This window comes from Polistes fuscatus, unplaced genomic scaffold, assembly GCF_010416935.1.
Source record: "Polistes fuscatus isolate 324 unplaced genomic scaffold, CU_Pfus_HIC Scaffold8, whole genome shotgun sequence".
NCBI lineage: Eukaryota > Metazoa > Arthropoda > Insecta > Hymenoptera > Vespidae > Polistes > Polistes fuscatus.
The window spans coordinates 3984004-4004967 of record NW_025113162.1 but is presented as its reverse complement, the minus strand read 5'-3'; the positions used below and the strand labels follow the sequence as shown (position 1 = coordinate 4004967).

At 29.9% G+C, this 20964-nt stretch overlaps 1 protein-coding gene across 4 annotated transcripts in view; it reads left to right on the top strand.

Annotated features, from left to right (window-relative positions):
• The window catches only part of LOC122524904, an 88880-nt gene that overhangs the window by 41030 nt on the left and 26886 nt on the right, over positions 1-20964 (top strand). For 3 of the 4 annotated variants that reach the window (XM_043647404.1, XM_043647402.1, XM_043647403.1), the window contains 4 exons: positions 6391-6539; positions 7192-7320; positions 7933-8119; positions 13957-14213. In XM_043647404.1, coding sequence (XP_043503339.1) covers positions 6391-6539; positions 7192-7320; positions 7933-8119; positions 13957-14213 — 722 coding nt within the window. The remainder of the gene's footprint in view (positions 1-6390; positions 6540-7191; positions 7321-7932; positions 8120-13956; positions 14214-20964) is intronic. The other variant, XM_043647405.1, reaches the window with a different exon arrangement.

Genomic DNA, 20964 nt, shown 5'->3' with positions numbered 1-20964 from the left:
TCTTTTCTTCTCTCGAACAATTAGTCACGTGTGTGCGTTGTTATTTCTTATTTCATAAAAAAAGAAAAACCTAACACAACCCTGAAAACCATATTCTCTTCGAAGAGATTGAGCTGATTTATCAAAACTAATTAAAAGAAATATAGTTTGAAACAATATTTTCCTCGTTAATGAAGATTAGTATTTTCTCGCTTATCGAATGAACGAATTTTTGGAATATAATTTGAAAATCATTTATCGCAAGAGATCGTTATTTCGACAAAAATTCTTACAAAAAATCCTTCTGGAGATAACGAGATAGTTTAAAGATGCTATTCGTCGTCTATTTTTTGTCCTACGATTAAATTCGTCGTTTCGCAAGTACGAACGAATTGAAATGGATGTGAGATATGGGTGAATTCGAGCTGCATCGTTAGTTACAATCAGTAACAAAGCAATTGTTCGTAAACGCGGTGACGAACAGTATGCACGCTCGGTAAAGCTTTCGCGATCATAACGAAGAAAATTAAGGTCGATTAACTTAATTTTCAAATGAGTGCTGTTACTCATTGAAAAGAAACATTTTCCTCCAGACGAGATAGGAAAAATATTTAATTCATTATGATACATATTGCTATAAATTTCAAACAAAAATAGTTGTAACGTCATTTTATGCTTCGCATATTTTCTTAGAGTTTGTAAGAAAAAAAAAATTAAAATTAAAAAGCAATATAAAAAAGGATTAGTGGTGAGTTAATTAACGAACTTTTCCTTGAGAAATTTCATAGCTTTATGGCATTTAAACTCGTCTTAATTAATGAACGTTTTGTCACTTAGTTTCTCTAATTGCTACTCGACGTCAAAATGGGCTCTCTCGCGATATACCATCCTAGTTTTTTTTTTTCTTTGCAAGAACCGAATTATTATTATTTATTTTCTTATTAACAAATTTTTAATTATTAACCGTTGTCGGAACTTAATAATCAGAAACAGTGAATGAGAAACCGAATGAATGATGTATGAAAATTATATGAAAATGATTTATATTCTATCTGAATCGTTTTTTAAATTCTAATGTCATTGTTTGGAGTAAATTATATGTCAAAATTATAATATATATATATATAATTATATAATTATATTCATTATTCATTTGTAATCATTTTTATTTACTTTTATTCTTATCCATCTTCGTTTTTTAATTTACAATTGGTATCGTGAATTGTCTTTAATGAAATAAATAATTCAAATAGATTTACCATCAAATTTTTTTTATACAATCAGAATAATGGATTTAGTTAATCTAATATACGAAAAATTTCTAGAGTCGATTCCCACGAGCCCTTGAACACGCAACGAGAATCGAAAATCGATCGAGTAGAATTTTAATGAGTTTTACTGATTTCAAAATATTTTATAAAAAAAAAAGATCTGACGTAATAGTTATCGATAATTGTCACCCTTTCGTTACCGCAAAAGAATGTCTTTTATATTTCGCGATTATCGACGTGTATATATTACATATGAAGATTATATTTATTGATCGAATAAAGATATTCTTGGAATAATTTACTTAACAAATTCCTGATATGATCGGCGTTCTTTTAATAAAACGCGTTCTCAATTTATTTCGACAAAAAAAAAATTTCCAAATTAATCGCACATTTATTTCTTTGACGATGAATTTTTTTCAACTGCAAATAAATTGATAAATTTCGAACGCACCAAATGGAATGGAAATAAAATGAATGGAAAAATGATTCGAACGATTTTCATAGACGTTTTACAAAAGAGTGTCGTCTGCAAAACTTCCAAGACAATACACTCGCATATTCTTTTGCTTCATTTAATATATATATGGATGATACTGTCTGACTGCGTTGACACGCTCGATTCTTTTCACTCATTTTTATATCTATCTTTCTCCCTCCGTTTATTTTCTTTCTCTTTCATTCTTCCGCTCTACGCCCCCATTTGGTATACCTTGAAATCTTTTAATGGAGCTAAAAGCGAGTGGTGAATGTCAAACGTATGTACACTCGCATAGCGCATCATTGTTCTTCCGTAAGAGGATTGTCCAGACAGGACGTAGGATTTGTCTGATAAAGAACGGAAAAAAGCAGGTAAAGGGTTCTGAAATTGGAACAGTCTCTATCCTCCTTTTTTTCTTTTTATCTTTTTTTCCCCCATTTTTTTCTGTCTTTCGATCTCGTACTTGACCCTAAAATTATCCCTAACCGAACCAACCAATCGTTCCAATCGTTTCATCGATTTTATTCGCGGCTTCGCTATTCAATGCAAGAAGCATTTAATGAAAGTAGATTGTGCCCTTTAAGGAACAATACCCTCTATTCTTTACTATTCCATCTTGGTCGTTCGCAAATAATCGTGATTAATCTTTTGGCGTTGAATTTAAATATGATGCAAAATAACAGGACGTATGATATATTTTTGTATATAATATTTTTCTTTTATTCATTATTATTGTACAAATTCCGAGTGTATTTGATATTTTTCATAAGTTGTATACATCTAATATGTATGCATAATATTAAAATAAGTATAGAATCTTTAACAAATTAAAGATATAATAAAAATTGACGATAATAATATTGAAAAATATTTATAATAATAGTTAACGTTATTGTATGTATGTTTAGAATAAAATAAATCGTATGCATAGATGGAGAGAGATATTCTCGTTGAAAAACATATCATGTAGAATGTTATATAAGATCGATATTTCTCATTATAATCGAACACGTTCCAATTGAAAAAATATTCATTCTGACAAATAAATTCAGTGACCCACAATAAGGTGTCATGTCGAGGGTACGATTGTGACTTATTACCTCTTGAACGGTGCACGTCCCGTACAGCTGCACTCAACGTGTTAAATTAGTACGTCGTACTCATCACCTTAACGTGCGGTTTGATTTCTAACGAGCTAAACTTCTCATACGAGACGTCGGAACAATAAACGTCTAACTATATTAAGTAAAAAACAAATCGAAAATATCGAAACAAAATATATATATATATGTTACAGTTAAAACGTGAAATCCATTTATTCGAAAATGAAATAACTAGCTAAACCATGAAATCTCTATGCTCACTTAAAGTATGAAATAAAGCAGAATTATATACTTTAACTATGTAGTATAAGAATTGACAAGAGGCGTGTAGTTAAAGTATAAAGTTAAAATTTAATTTGTAAATTAGATCCCATAGAACAGCACGACTTACAGAACATCGGTTTTCAAATTACAGAAAGAGATAAGAACTGATAACTAAGAGGATTGTTGTGGAAAGAAAAGTAGACTTTAAAGACGGATCAAATTTCAATCTCATATTTCACTCTATACTTTCTTAAAAACTTCTAGTTATTTCTAGTAAAATTTAAAGTTTTTATTATTATTTTATTGAATTTAACGCTGACATATATACGTATTATATAAATAAATATACATCTTTTTGTGTACTTATGTAAATGAATAATTTTTTCATATCCGTTGAACTAGAAAAATAATTAATTAGAAGTTATATTAAAAATTAATTAAACCAACAAATGAACGAAATTCATATTGCAAATATAAAAATGATACATATATTATTTGGTACGTTCCCATAACCAAAAAAAAATATGCATATAATAAAAGTATAAAATTGATTTTATCGATTGTACAATGAAATATTCTGCCACGTATGTATTGCATATTCGTGAAACATGAGACAGACTTTTTTCGTTTCATATTGCATACAAAATTATATATTTTTATCTCATCGTGCTTTGAAATATTTCTCTCGAAATTACTGAACTTTTCTTCATGCATCGTTCGTTCACTTAATTGGTATGAAAGTAATATAGTTACACAAAGTGTTTGTTGTAATTAACGAGAAAATTATAGCTAAAGGTAAATGGCTTTAACGATTTTCTATTCTGAATAGAAAAAGGAGGTAGCCAACAATTAACGAGAAACATGATGTTATATTTTGTTGCAACGTCTCCAATCTCGGTTTTCCAAAGTGTATTGACTTTTAAATGTTACGGTTAAGACTTATGTGCGAATTTGCTTACTTAAATTCAATTTGTGCGTACCAGATTTCTTGGATAAAAAATTTAATTTATACGCATTCACTTCCATCTTTTACTATAATTCCCTGTTTTTTTGTTGTTAAATTTTATGGTAGACAATATAGTAGGTAGATGCATAGTAGAAGGAAAGACCAAAAAAAAAAATAAATTACGTGATATGATTTTCTTCGCAAATTATTCTTTCATTTTCTTTTTTTTTCTTTTTTTCACAAACATGAAATTCTTGCAAACTTTGTTAATTTTTTGTAGGGGGCTTTCTCTATTCTTTCTTCCTCTCCCTCTCTCTCTCTCTTTGCTCTTTTTTTTTATATTTGACGTAATGAGAACATCGAGATGCTTAAACATTAGAAGCTTTTAGTATTTCTAGTAAAACACTTTGCTCGATTAAAGCGATGCTTTACAATGAAGCACACGAAGAGAAACCAGACAGCTATGGATCGGACGAGAAATTGACTGACGATTAATTAAATTTCTCAATGAATGTGATTTTATATATTTATACATATATGCCGATAAAAAGGTAAATTCATATTTTGTAACTTTTTATTTTTTTTTTTTATTTTATAACAAATCCACCATATCGTTAATCCTCCAATAAAGATTCCAAACGATCTCGTAGCAAAATAAATTTCAATAAAAGTATCTTCCGCTATTTGAATCCTCGTTATCGTATTTTAATGATTGTAATAAAATAATATTGATTCGTTATTCACGGTCAATAAAATATATCTGCGTAAACAAGGTTAATATTCCTTATTAATTAAAAAAAAACTATACAATACGTGTGAACAATTTATTTCGTCCAATGATTCTTTCCAAATATTCCTGACTTAGTAGCCCTTTAACATTTGCGCTTCGTAAAAGAGTAGAACAATATAAGCGACTAGAGAAACACAAATTCGTGTGGCTAGCTGTTGTGAAATACAGATGGTATCATGGGGCCTATCGTGACTCGAATTACTTGTTCAAGAATTTAAATTGTTCCCTTGACAATGATACCTTGTAAACTTCAAGAAAAAAGTAATTCACATTTCATCGTATTTGTCAAAGTGCATACCTTGAATGAATACTAGTTATACTATTAATCTTCTATACTATACTTTACGGAAACAAACGACCCTTTTTATGCTAAATATTTTTCTTTTTGTTTTTTCTTATCTTTTTTATCTCAACTTGAACAATTATTTATTCCCATCTAAAGAATAATAAATTATTGAAGAGAGGCTGTGAAAGAAAGAAATCTCATCTTTTAAATTGTACTACCATTTACTGGTCTTAACGTCGAAAGAGAGTAACCGGAAAGTCGTCTGGGTAGATGAATTTCCGTCGAAGAAATACCATCGAATTGGTCCTATCTTTCATGACAATGGCTCGTTCCGGTTATTTCATAGCTTCTCTCCCTCTCTCTCTTTCTTTCTTTCTCTCAGGTCGATGCTACGACCCCAGCAAACACTCTTCAACGAAACGAGAGAGAGTTCATCCACACGGTGTTAGCAGACGGGGAATTTAGTTGTCTTTCTTCGAAGACGACTACGTCACACTACGATGCTGAAAGACGTTCTCGATTGCCATTGGATGACGTCTTTCGGTTTCCTCTTCTCTTACTATTTGAAAACTTCGTCTTATCACTTTGTCAGGTTTTATTTTACTTTGGAGTATAAGTAAGATTTTTCTTTTACCGGATAATTTAGAAAGGCGTGAACTTTATTGCCAGTATGAACTTTTTCGAACTATAATATTTTTATTGTTAGATTTAGAAAGGTTTATTTGGCTATAGAGATATCTACTTAAATATTTATATAATACGTTATATTATATATATATATATAATATTTAATTAGTATCACGCGTAAATGCGTAATTAAAAGTGAAATATTTAAATAGATATTTAAATAATCAGCTTACGGTTTTGTAAATTAAGTCAATTATGTAGAGCAATTTGAAAGCTGTCGAAATCAAGCGATAGCGAATGTATATACATATATACACGTAGAGATTAATTAATATTATAGAATTCCGAGAATGTAATATTGTAGGTATGCGAAATGTGTAAATCGTGTTTGAATTTAAATCTTTACGTTTAACGTAAATTTGATTACACCTTGTAATTCTAATAAATTATATTATATATTTTTTAAATTAATTTTTGATATATCCTTCTACGAATAAAAATTATATCATTTCTTTAAATGATTTATTTCGAAATATTGTAATAGCGGATATTAGGGTATAATTGAATAATATCATTAATAAATGTAATATAACTTTCCATGTATATTAGAATGGATAATAATTAAAGTTATTTTCTGTTTCAGCGTACCTGTCGTAGAATGCAAACCAGATATCAGAGCAGGAAGAGGTCCAGGAGGTCGGCCAGCTCCTCTTTTACGATCAAGGACTTTACCTGCTATAGTTGCACCAGGCTTAAGTATACTTCAAGCTCAGATTGATGCTCGATACAATTGTAAGTATTTAATATCGCTAAAAGTAATCAAATCTATTATATATCGATGTTTGAATAATAATATCATAAAGGATCAACAATATAAAAAGCAGTTGACGATCTATTCAACGAATAACCTTTGTTTTAACATCACTTTACTTTTTCTTTTTTTATCGAAAACCATCACGATCCGTCAAAATATCCGATAGAATTCGAAATCGATCGTTAAACCATTTTTATGTTATTCACGATATGTAACGACGTGTGTAACCGTAACGGTAGTAAAATTCGGATTTAAAGGATTATTTCGAGATCACATTTCATCGGGTTTACCTTCGCGATCACTATTTTTTCCACTGAAAACTTGAATGTTACGTTCTGTGAATATATAGAAATGTTCTATAACAAGTGTGTTCAAATGTGTTTCGTTATAAAACCATATGTTTGAAATTTGAAATAAACATAAAATGATCATTATATTATCACAGAAGTATCTTTACTAATGTCGTTATATTTTTATATTAGCAATATGAAGTATTTAAAAAAAAGAAAATATTATAAGATTCTTAAATAACTAAAATTTTGAAAAGTTTGACGGGATATAATTGTAAGACTATATTATTAAGTTGTAATAATCTTAACGAACACGTTTCACCCATTCGTTTGATTTCAGCATCGACAACAGGCGTATCGATCACGCCACCAACCACAGATAATGCAATCTCTGCAAAACGTGGAAGTACAACACCATACAGTACCAAACTCCTTACTCCAAGGATATCATTCACAGACGATACGATAGGTAACATCCAATCAAAGTTGCTCTTCCATTCAAAAGTTACATCTCAATTCATTAAGTTTTAATAGCTTTCAATATATTTATCTGGGGCAGTAAATTACAATCCCTTATTCTACGTAATTCTCTTTAGGAAGCTATCAAATTGAAACTGATTTAAAAATAATTAATTAATTCCAATGATACACATATATATCCAAATATAAAGAAATCTTTTTATCGTACATCTCAACATTACCTACAAAAATAAGTAATCATCGATAAATTTGCACTCCAGTTGTAAATTAAATCGTGATATAATTAATTAGAGTCAGTTATTAAAACGATGGTTCGACAAATAAAGTATTAATGTAATAAATTTGAAGCTTCATGCGAATACTTTATGTTATAGCATTAATTTGTATTTTTGATATTTAAACAAATGGACCATCGTTGATAGAAAATAAAGTTTACTTTTAATCACTACGTTGTTTTTATACATTATATGCGATACTAATTTTAATTGGGTTAATATCGTTAAAAAATTTACTTTAAAAATATTTCGTATTATTTATCCAATAAATTGAAATTACCTTAAACCCGAACAAATATGGTACAAATTTTAATTGTTCATTCCAGAACGTCGTGTCTCCGACTCCGGTCCTGGAAGCAGAGAATTCCCAAAAGAACACTCAACAAGAATCGGTAGATTGAGCACCTCTAGCATCGGTGGTTCGCAACCTTTGAACAGGCTTGTCAGGCTTTTAAATCAAAGGCCGAGTTTCACGCCAAGCGATGAAATTCCACGTCGTCTCTCTTGGGAAAGGTATACGATGACATACACATTTCTATATCTTCATACACATATATAGACATTCGCATATACATGCGAGTAACATATTATTTTATTTCGAAATGTGTTCGTTTTGTACTTACTTAATATAATTTAATTTTATTCAGAATTTAGTAACCACTTTCTAGCTGGACAATATTCTGAATAAATTGAAGGAAAGAAAAAAAAAACTTAATTCCATCGTTAACAAATTTTGATAAATGTTGATCCTTTAATCAGGATCATTAATAACAAACAAATCGATATTTCACCGGCGATTTAGAGTAATTAGTTAAATGATCGTAATTCATTTTATATTATTATTATTGAAAGCTTTTAATATTTACAGGTTTACATAGAGAAAACGATTAAATTCATGCAACTCATAAGGCTCGATTTTCATAATAAATATTTATTTATTAATGATATGTGAAGAAAAAAATGATTAATTTAATTATTACCTATTACGATATATGGATAGATAATAATTTCTTTATTTTTTTTTTCATTATCGAACGTATCATTTCTCTCTCTCTCTCTCTCTCTCTCGTAATATGTTCGTGTTCATTTCAATTGAGCTATATTTTGTAAGGCTTTTCCTTTTGCGTTAGTCGTTTACAGATAAACGTCGATTTAGCGAGAGCTAATGGACCGCTTTTGCTACGCTATCAACTTTTCGGATAGTCGATACCTTCGGATAATCGAAATGCGTTTTACCGGCACGTTTCATCGTGGAGAACGACGATATCCGTAAGATGATATCTCGAAGAAGAGCTGTCGGTGACACGTGAGCTAATATTTAAGGACTATATCGATTTATTTTGTTCGTTAGTATATATTAAATGTGTTCGTGCTTGTTAAAAGTTCAAATCAGGGTCTGAAAGTTTTAAAGAAATTTCGATTATTCGTTGGTGAATTCACACGCGTTGTTAGTTATGATCGATTTTTCGATTTATAGTACTTTTTAATAGAGCAACGCGTATAAAATAGGCTGCCTTTGACAGAATATTTCAAAATGGTTGAATAGTGGAGGAGTATCGCGCATCATTGAATTCGAAGGTCCGTTTTTTTTTTCTTTTTTTTTCTTTTCTAGACTTGACCTAAATCCCGTATAAAAATGACTTATCGCTGTACTTGAAAATTCCGGAACTTTCGAATTGTTCAAATTATTATTAATCCCGAAAAGGACTTGATACCAACAAAAATAATTATTTTCTTAAAGAGAATTAGTTTTAATTTGTTTAAAATAAATCAATAATTTGTTTCTCATTAAAATTAAAAAAGGAAAAGCAAATATTATATGCTCCAATTCTTCATTGTTCACGATCAACTAAAATTTCTCATCTTCCCTCCCATCAGTTTAGCTTTTAATCAAAATAATTTCCATACATCCATATTTATCGATCGAAACCGTTTCCCTGGTTGAGGAACGATGTTTTTCACCACGATGATCCGACGGATTTGCTTGAAAATTCGAACAATTGACGCAAAGGTCGCGAATAAAGAGAGGGAGAAAAAGAGAGAGAAGGAGAACGAGAAAGAGAGAGAGAGGGAGAGCTAGTAAAAGAGCTAGGATAAATGAAATTGAACTGGTTTAACAGGCCTGTGTGTTATAAAAAGAAAAAAAATATCGCTGACGTGTCATTCGTCAAGAGCTGAGAGAATGAGAGACGAAAAATATTGAAAAAAATCTGGCATTGAGTTATCATTGTCTTTTATATTTTCTTTTTTTCTTTATAATTTTGTAGAAAAAAATATTTGGAAACTTAGAAACAAACGGAGAGAAGCTTTCATTTGAACGAAACGATTCGCGAAACTTCACAGGAAGTTCAATTTTCAAAATGGATACGAGGAAATGAACGAGAAACGACAGATCAATAGGAAGATCGGAATGAAAGAGAAGTGTGTGATAGAAAGAGGAAGATAGAAATTCAGTTTCGAATCGTATTCGAGCATGATTTTCTTTTCAATTTCTCTCATTCCTTACTCATGATCGAGATTCTCTTCACAATTGTAAGCAAATTCGTTAATGAGAGACTCGTTTTTAGTGTAATTTGAAGAATATATAAAAAGTAAAACTATAGACTTCTTTTTTCTGTGGGTCGATACAATTACCTTAATTGTAATAGTTTTCTATGTTGATATAAAATTTGAACAAAACAATAAGTAATGTTGATTCTGCTCGTTAGATTTTATTTGAAGTGATTTTAGCTCGTTCGATAAAATTGTTGGATAAAAGTATAACTAACGAAGTTGATTTTCTTTAATATCGTCCTACTTTTCCAACGATCGAACGTTAGATTTCTTGACTATTACGTAAAAATAACGCAAGCCTGTTCCATTAAACGATAAAACATGATATAACGTCGAGGAAAAATACAGAAAGGTTTTGAAAGATCATATAGTAATAAAAGTAATGTAAAGATCGATCCTTACGATAAAATAATCTGTCATCTAAATACTTTAATTCTATTAATGATCTTCGATACGGTTATTTTATAACGGAGACTGACGTGAAACGTAACCATGAGAAAGTTTAGAAAAAGTGTAATTTTCTTATCCTCGATAATACAATATTATATTCTCTGCCGAAGTAACTTTGGACAGATAAGATAGAAAAGATGTAATTGAAGAAGACGAAGACGACGTGGATAGAAATGACAAGGAAGAGAAAAGAAATAGACGAGGATTTTTTATGATTGATAAATGAAATTAGATTATTTCTTAGATTAATCTAATTTTGGAATGATATTTAATTTGAAGAATCAAAAAAGAAAAATATAATTTCATTTACAATTGAAAAATAATAACATTTCAAATTCGCGTTGAGGGTAGTTTACTCAAATATACGCCTATACTACTTACAATCGTTAACTGTTATCACGTTGAACTTTCTATTAATAGTCGTTACCCTTTTTCGTGCGGAGGAAAGAGATAGAAATTAAAAAGGATAAAAATAATGGAACGTTATCTTTTGCGTGACAATTACAAAGAAAATTGTATATTCGTGTTTGAATAGATGTAGTTGAACGATAGTAAAACGAGTTACGATGCTCCTAATCGTTCCTACGTGACTGACACATTTCGAAACCGTTTGTCTATCTTTTTCGTCTATCTTACTATGTAACTTACCAAAATTTGCATAACCGTTCGAGATGTCTCGCTTATATGCAAATCGTTTAAATTTATTACGATGTTACTTTAATTTCAATTTAAAATAAAAAGAACGATATATGATTCTATGAATTATTTGGTAATTTTATATTTATTTTTTTGCATATAAAGTACCTATAGAAAGAATCGTATTTTTCAATTAAAATTGACAACACTTTTCAAATTCTTTTTGTATTTTTTCTTTCAATTAATAATGATTATGCAAAGAGATTATTACCATACTCGCTGGTGTTCTCATTAAGGCAATTCTTCGAATGATTTTTTGTTTGTTTGTGTTTAACAGCCGTAACGTAATGTCATGTTCATTATCTCGATTAATAAAAGAGATATTTTACAAATTTATATTTAATAAATGCACTTATAAATAATGGATATTATTTCAGGAATATTTTCATAATATTATTCAAGCCTCTTCATTGAATACTTTGCACGTATATTTAAGTCAAATTCAAAATGTAGTAACTTGTATTACCGGTAAATTTATTATTAACGAAATGAAATATTGAAATTAAAGGAGCAATAAATGAATAACGTAGTTTTTACATTTTCACTTCAAACTAAATTTATATTTCTATTAATTTTATTCGTTTCAAACAAAAGTTATGCTTGTAAAATCTGTTGTACATTATTAATCTACTTCAATTTTAAATAATAACCTTTTCAACACGTCAAAGATTAATATAATAATTTATAAAAAACGATTTTCACACACACATAAAGATGATGGTATACGTTGTTTCAGTAGTTTATTGACTATTTTGATAAACTCTCGTGTGGGCAAAAAATAAAAACTAAAAAAGAGTATAAAAAAGCGTTGGTAATATACATGTCTAACATATTTCTCATACAGTCATTTTATGTCATCATATTATGTGTCTCTACACCGTCAGCAGTATTAAATTCTTTCGGAGCAAGGTTTAGAGTACGAAGCTACCTACATATATGTATACACATATACTATAATCTGATATAAATATAGCAAAAAATATAGCAAAAAATATAAAAATCGTATTAAATCAAAAGAAACAAAAAAAGAAAGAAAGAGATCTTTTTAGCAAGGATAATTTATATCTCGAAAAGTAACAAAAAATGAAGCGTATTTGAAAGCCATTTACTTAAAGACCTACTATTTGTCTTTTCTTGTTTTTTCTTTTTTCCTTTCCGGCAATTGACGAAATATTTATTATTCCATCTTGTCTGTCTAAATCGACGTAGATATTCCTTTCACCCTGTTTTTTGTTTTATCCTTTTTTACTGCTTGTTTTTTTACGAACAAATGGTTCGATCTAATGACTTTGTTTTGTAGATGAAATATTTTACGTGATAAAGTTTATATTTTTATGTCTACGTTCGATGACTCGTTATAATCCATTTAGAATGTGTTAACACATATACAGAATGAATTTGGACGGGTGGTACAATTCGGTGAGTGATTATTCTGTGCTCTTAATTAATAATTAGAAGTCGAAAAAAAAGGGAATAGTATTTTTTTCGTTTATTAATTTTTTAGAAGTAAGAGGTTATTTATTTTCACAATCCATTATCCTTCGTTTGTATTTTCGTATTCGTTATCCTCTGTAATGTTTACATAATGCCTTCAGCCGCATAATTCATTTTACTTACGTTCAGTTTGTATCTATCGGTCGAACTGTGAGTATGGCGAGACAACAACAACTTAGTATAATGCGCAACGATTTTCATATTGTCGCCATTCATGCAAAAAGATAATACAGATATTATTATTTTATTTTTTTACGAATTCAAATTAGAAGATATTTTAGCGTAGGCGTATGCTATAGTATTTTAAAATACGATTTGCTCGGAAACGAAGCTTCAAATAGAAAATGTTAACTTCTTTATCGTCGACCTACTTTTACATGTAAAATTTTGGGGTTTTTAATATTTATTTTTTTTCCCATTATTTTTCTCTATTATTGTCATTTTTATAATTGTGATCACAACATTGAAACAAAAAATGAAAACTGAAACATTTAACATTTATCATCTGATAATATTTCACACATTAAATTTAATTAATTTAAGCCGGAGTTAGCGTAATTTTTTTTCTTTTTAATTACATGTCAAAAGAATTGTTTTCCTCTGCGATTACTATAAATATAAAATAAGAAATATTTCGCATGGTTTCATATAGCTAAAAAATTTATCCAAAAATTAAAATAAAAAAATGATATAACAACGCAACTGATACAGTAACAAAAGTCGATTGAAAAAAAAAACTTTTAACCGTTTTCCAAGCTTGTAAGAAGAAAAATTTCTACTTTTATACTCACCTGCAAATTTAGTATTCGAAAGGAAAAAAAAGAATTCTAGCGCATTTTGATCGTATCCCAACTTGAACAATTTCAAACACAATGGTTTGACATTCTTTGACATCATATGCAAATTGACGAGAGAAAGGAAAAGTTAAAAAATTATATAATATTATAAAGTTAAAAAAGATTCATTAATTGGCTGTGTTCGAGGGGTGTTCTACTTCGTATTAAAAAACAAAAAAAAATAATAATAAAGAATGAAGGAAAGAAAATATAACAAAAGGACTGAAAGAAAGAAGATACTTGGAGCGATAGGTTGTAAAAAGAAAAAAAGAAAAGAAAAAAGTGACTATTCTTTATTTTGATTCGTTTCGATTGACACAGACGAGAGTGCAGTGCGACGGGTTCGTGCCTGCCTAGAAGCAGTTCCATCGACAGTGTAGCTGAATGGGGCTTGACAGGGGGTGTTGGGACCGTCAGTGGTAGTAACGGAATTCGTGCTGCCAGCAGCTATGGACTTTTTGTCGAACAGCCTCCACCGAGAAGAAGTCCAAGTCCGTTGTTGGGTACTAGAAGTGACAGGCTCAGTTTGGCGTCACCGGGTATCGGTAGAAGAGTCAAAGGTCATCGGGCTGTCGTCGGTGAGTACTAGAACTTTCAATAAAACTATTTCCATTAGTTGTCGATTATCAAAACTTTTCCTTAGCAAAATCTGTGTTTAAATTATTATTTATCCCGATTGGATATACCAAATCGAAGATAGTTATTACGAAATATTATTTTAATGACAATACAACAATATCTATCGCAAACGGGGGAATGTTTCGTGATAATTTGAAATCGCTTACATAAATATTCTGAGCGCAATTTATATATTTGTATATCCTATCAGATATTTATAATCGGCGATCAAAGTAACGTCGATTTTCATGAATATACTTAACTTATAATCAACCCGAATAAATTGCGTTTGATTTAATTGCTTTTAGAAATCAATACAATTGGATCAATATGATTAAATGCTTTTAAATCCGTCACCTCTTTCTCTTTGACGAAGATATCACGCGTTGTTACTTTAATGTAACATCGATTTTCATTTTTAAAACGTTTAGCCATCGTTGACATTTACGTAATCTCAATTTTTAAGCGGATCTTTATTCATCTGTGAAATAATTGATAAACATATACCTTCCTAAATTCTACCTTCTCATAAGTTTACTTTAAAATCTAATAAAAATTGTTTGGAATTAGTATTAGCTTCAAATTAAAGATTTGATAAGTAAGAATTTCATTTCCCATAAAAAATATATTCAATAATTTAATCAACAATATTATCTCTACGAGATGAAAAATGATGAACAAATATAAAATTGCACAGTACATATACGTATATGCATCATAGATACACGGAGACGTAGCAAAAAATTTATTTCGAAAATGGGTAGAAAAAATATAGGACAAATTTCTATACACATTGACACGGTTTTGTGTATCTATTGACGTAGTAGGTACACAATATTATATGAAGGTTTACCTTAAATAAAAAGGAGAGTCTCGTTTTCGTGAAAGATAATAATTACTAGCACCTGTGTCACGATACGATTAAAAAAAAGGACAACTGTGTATATATTATCTACATCTACTATCTGTATTCGTTGTCTCTGTTAGAGAATTATAATCGAAACACGTATCGAAGTTTCAACCGCAATTAATACGATGGAATCAAGAGGAACGTATTTCCGTGAATTTGAAACAAGACCTTTGCTTACGAGTTTAACGTTGCTCAAAGTCGTTTTTCCGTTTTAATGGTTTACATCGACTAACACCATCAATTTTCTTTAACCGTGAATGTGACGAGAGAACGAATGAGCTACTGCGTAATTTAAAACGAAACGATAATACTACAACTAAGTCGTCTAAATTTAATTCTTTATTTCGTCATTTAAATGTCTTATGGTGGATATTTAATAAAATGTTTTAAAAAATTATGTGTTAGTTTGAATCATTATTTTATTATTTTTATCGATTTATTTCTCTCGAATTGTTTCTTTTTGCTTTTTTTTCGGTAAATAGAATTGATTATTCGATAGGTAAAAAAAATCTCTCTAGTGGTTCTTGATAAAGGATTTTTGTTTAATTAAATATACGTGAACTAAAAATTCTCGAAAAAGTGAGCTTACTCTAATCGTTCACCTTCAATATTAGATGCAGTAATCAATCGATACTCTTTTTAACAGCAGTAAAGTATTTATTTATAAACTATTGTTCTTCAAAATAGTCTCCATTATTTTCTTATATTCTATTTATAAAATTTCTCGACGAAAAAAAGATGCCTATTTTGATGCAATGAATTTAATATCAAGGCACCGAATTAATTGCCATACCTAATATTATTTCCAATATAAAAAATTGTCGTAATTTCGTTAAATGAAAAATGAAATGAAAATATAATATTATTTCAATCGTTATTTTTAATGATATCAAGAAAAAAAAAAGTTTAAGACTGTAACATACTATCTACATTTTCCTTATTTTAATTAATTTTTTGTCGATTGAATCGTTTAAATATGAGAGTATTTAAAATTCAAATGTTTCAAAGAAATTCTTTGAGAGTAAAAGAAAAAATAGAAAAGAGGAAAAAATAAGAAAAATAAGGAGAAAAAACGAGAAAAATGGCAGGTCCTCGAGGAGCACTTCGCGGATAAAGCTTTTCATCCAATGGGAATTCTGCATTAGTTAGAAGTTAAATTGCGACAGAGAGAGAGAGAGAGAGAAACAATTGTTATCACGATTTGTCGTTGTCCACGATGGCCGATCTCATTTGCGAATTATTCCAACTAACTAAACAATTTTAAATTAGAGAATGTATTGACAACAAGTATCGTATCTCTTTCTCTCTCTCTCTTTCCCTTCTCTAAACGTTGTCAATTTATTACGATCAGAATTATATACGTTATAATAGCGCAATAATGATAATAATCATGAAACTATGCGTTACGCATTTCGTGGCTTTCTATTCATTTAAATTGTGCGTCGATAATAACATTAAGCGATTTGTTTGGATAATAATTTGCAATGAAATATTCTATGATTTAGGTTGATTAATTATTTAAATTAATTAATCGTAATTTGATAAATACTTTTAAGATCTCCAACGAATATGAAGAAAAGACATAAAGTATAAAAAAAGATTTCGTATAAATTTAAAAAGTAACCATCTGTTCAAACTTTTATTTTGCCAAGGGTAAAAAAAATATTCAAAGTATCCTATATATAGAACGAGTGAAGGGAATGGTAAAAAAGGTGAAAACTTATCCAATACGATGGTTGATTGCACAAAAGACGAAAAAAGTTGGGAATGGCGATACATATATTCGAAGGATTCTATTTGACATATCGTTTCTAAGATTTCTAAGAAGAGACTATTCTAAAAAATAGTTCTTTTAATACTTTTTCAAAGCACGTCTAACTTTCATATTTATATTTTCTAACGTAAGAATGGCTACGTCGAATTCATGAAAAACTTTTTCCTTTTTATGAATTGGTCATACAAATAAGTTCTATTTATTTTTATTTTCAAATTAAGAAGAAGAAAAATGTCTTCTTTGAAATGTCACGTAATATATTCTTTCAGATCGCGAACTTTTGATTCGGTATTTTATTTCTCCTTTTCATTTTATATTTTCTTCTTCTCTCTCTCTCTTTCTCTTTCTCTTTCTCTTTCTCTTTCCCTTTTCCCTTTCTCTTTCCCTTTCTCTCTAGTCTCTCTTTTATCGCAAAAAAAAGAAGAAAGGAAAAGACAAGAATCTTGAATCCAATCTTGTCTAGCTATCATCCGTCTCTTTTTTTCCCTAGAGCGAAGTACCAATGATCGTGACATTTCGGATGTGACTTCGAGCACGATGAAATAAAAAAGTACGCGTATGCATTTTTATTCCTTTTATCTTGTTGAACCATCCCCTATCTCTGTTTGTTTTCTCGCGTTTCCGCATAGAAAAACTCAAGATCGAGATATCCGTAAAATGTTATTATAGGATAGAGGATCCTATTACTCTCTTTGCTAGTATAAAGATTAAAAAATGTTTTGAATATAAATTTGCTTACTCGACGAATCTTTACACCGTAGTAGTAGTAGTAGTAGTAGTAATAGTAGTAGTAATAGTAGTATAATTATAGATAATCTTATTATTATAAAATGAAGGATTTATTTTTTTCTTTTTATTTTGGAAAAGAATACGAACAAGTAAAATTACTTACTATAGCGATATATAGGAAAAAAGATAAAATAAAATAAATTCAAATTATCTTCAGTTAATCAATTTCTTTATCCCTACGTTGTTCTATCTAATTGTAAGTCAATTGAAAAGAGATTGACGAAAAAAAACATGAGAATTTATTGAATAATTATAAATACCAAATATGTCACCTCCGTTCTTAAGAAAAACTTGATACATCACTGAACGTGGGAACGAACTCGACCAATAAACGTGAAGCTTTAGAACGATCTTAAGACGAACCGACCTGAAACCGGTCGCCCCCACCAAACATCTTAAAGAGCAACGCACCGCAAAGGAAGAAAGGTACGAGTAGCGTTCATCGTTGTGTCGTAGTCGTTGTCGTTGTCGTCGTCTTAGTCGTCATCCTCGTCGTTGTCGGTGAATTACTTGACACTTCCAAGTAGTCCCTTCACGTGGACATCGAATATAAATCATAAAAAAACGACACGAGTTTTAATATTTTTTATTTTTTCATTTAAAATCGAGATAACGATCAACAATTTCGTTGTTGTACCAAGTCCAAGTCGATTCCTAATTCTAGAGATGTAAAAGAGAAGAAGAAAAAGAAGAAGAAGAAGAAGAAGAAGATGAAGAAGAAGAGGATGGGGTTAACGAAAATTTACCTGCCGAAGTATTTCCACAAAAGTTATACTTCCTAAGAGAAGGGAAAAGAAAGAAGAAAAAATACACAAAAAAATACTCGTAACGACAAAAGGAAGAAACTTGCGTTAAAGAATTTTATTTGTTCGAATATAATTCGAATGAGAAAATACTTTGGAAGAAACATTTTTAAATGTAGGAACTTCAAGAGAGTTTTCTTCTTCTCGTTGAAAGGAAAAGCGTGTGAAGAAGGTTAGCCTTTTCTTCCTAGTTAGGAATCATTCGACCTTGAAACGAAGGTCCAAGTTCTTCTTTCTTGTATCTTTGGGACGAAATGAAATCTTCCTGGGCATGAGTTCACGTGTCTGATCGTCGTCGTCGTCATCGTCTGGATTGTCTTCTCGTGCGTGACTCGCTTATCAAGCGTGTTAACGATCCAGTGAAAGTGAAGTGAAATCCTAAAGTGAATTTCCCGTGTGCCTCTTCGTCGCGCTCCGATGACTATTTCAATAAAAAGTAGCAAACTATCGTGGAGGCAGTCCGTGATGCAAGATGTTGGAAATGTTCTTACATTGATCAACATGATCTCAATGGATTCTGATGGATTTCGAAATAACTAAGTGGTGGAAGCTCTCGTCAGATGATTGGAGTTCGTGTTGGAAATGCCTTGACGAGAGCTAACAACCAAGTTAATGTCGTTATCATAGTAAGTTATATAAGATAGATGATAATTATTATCCTTTTTTTTTCTTTTCCTTATACTTTCTAATATTTTATTGATTATAAATTGAAAATAAGAAATGTCAGAGATCGTTGAGAATGTATCTAATAGATTTACGAATTACGTTTATTAGTTTGTTCGTATAATTATCCGCAACGCGGGAATAATTGAAATTCGAACGAATTCTTTTCGTTAATTTATTGCAATAAAAAAAAAAAAACAGAAAGATTTTTCCTTACGATAAAAATCAGCATCTTGAATAATCCAATTTTGTTGAAAAACTTATGAAAATATTATTAAAAGATTCATTCGTTCAATTGGTTTATCTAACAAAAATATTAACATTATTGTAGAAAAATTTTCTTAGGAAAGTTAAAATAGAAGTAAGATACGATTGTACTCTTAGGATCTAAAGTCTTTTATATTATTCCGCACGTTGTTTACCTTCTTTTCCGACATCGTGGAGCCAAGTCACGCTCTTGACCACAGCGTAAGTTTCACGGTTCACGAGTATGACGACGAAGGCGAGAAAACAGAGGGAAACTTATGGCAGATGGAAGTTGCTGATTATTAAACAAGACGTAGGAAATTCATTTCCTTTCTCTTCTTTTTCTTTCTTATAATTAGTTTCTTTTTTTTCTTTTAGAAAACGTAGATGCGACTTTAAAGATTTGTTTAACTAAGCATTTAATTTTAAACATTTAATATTATTACAATAAATCGAGAATGAATATATTTATTTAAACGATTATATCGTTTATGTTTAACCAAAAATCAGTAATTATATTTTCGTCTTTTTTTATGAGAAAATGATTTATTTGAATTTACTAATTATTACACAATAAAATGCATCTTAATAAAAAGCATACTTATACTAAACCAAAACATTTTTCTCATTAAGAATTTTATAAACAAGCAACAATTCGGATTAAAATAAATAGTCAGTAACTTTTGTCTGAATATAGATGATATTTTGATATTATTTTAATAATTGAATAAAATGAAATAGTTTGCCATTCGTTTATCGAAAACTGCAATCATCGAACGATCTTATCTCGATGTCACAAAATAATAAGAGAATGAAAATGTAAATATAGGAGCCGACAAAAAAGTTTTATAAAATTGTTAGAGAATGAAGGAAAGAAGAATCGTTTATGGTGGAACTCGGTAGAGGAGAAGAGATTGTAAGGGAAGGAAGCTGCAATGTACCACGAATGTATCGAAAATCTTGGTGCCTCGTATAAACCGGTTCCTTGTGCATTTGGTGCAAACGAGACTACGAACTCGCGGAGGCGAACTTGGCGGCAAAGTTTTAAGGAAGAGAGAGCAACGTTTTACCTTCTTTTATTCACGATCACTTATCTATTGGATGAAAAATATATATATTTTTTAATTAAAGAACCACAAAAATGTGCACAATAAAAAATAATCGACAAATATTTACACAAAATTTTCAGCTAGGTGAAAACGACGACGCCACATTTTTTCCCTTTCATATTATTTCTTTTCTTTTCCTTTTTTTTTTTTTTTCTTTTTTGCCTAGAGTTTTCTTCTATCATCTTCAACCCTGACACGAAATTGACCCTTTCCAAGCTTGAAAAAACGTAATCAAATTTTCAAGGGTATCGTTGCATAGTAGACACTTCGTTTGCCGAGAGTATAATTAAAAATCATCCTCTCTCTCTTTAACTGGATGTCATTGAAAACTTCTGAGGGTTAATGAAGCTGTTAATGAACCCTTTATCTCTTTCTCGTATATTCTCTTTCTCTTTATACATATATATATCTTACTTT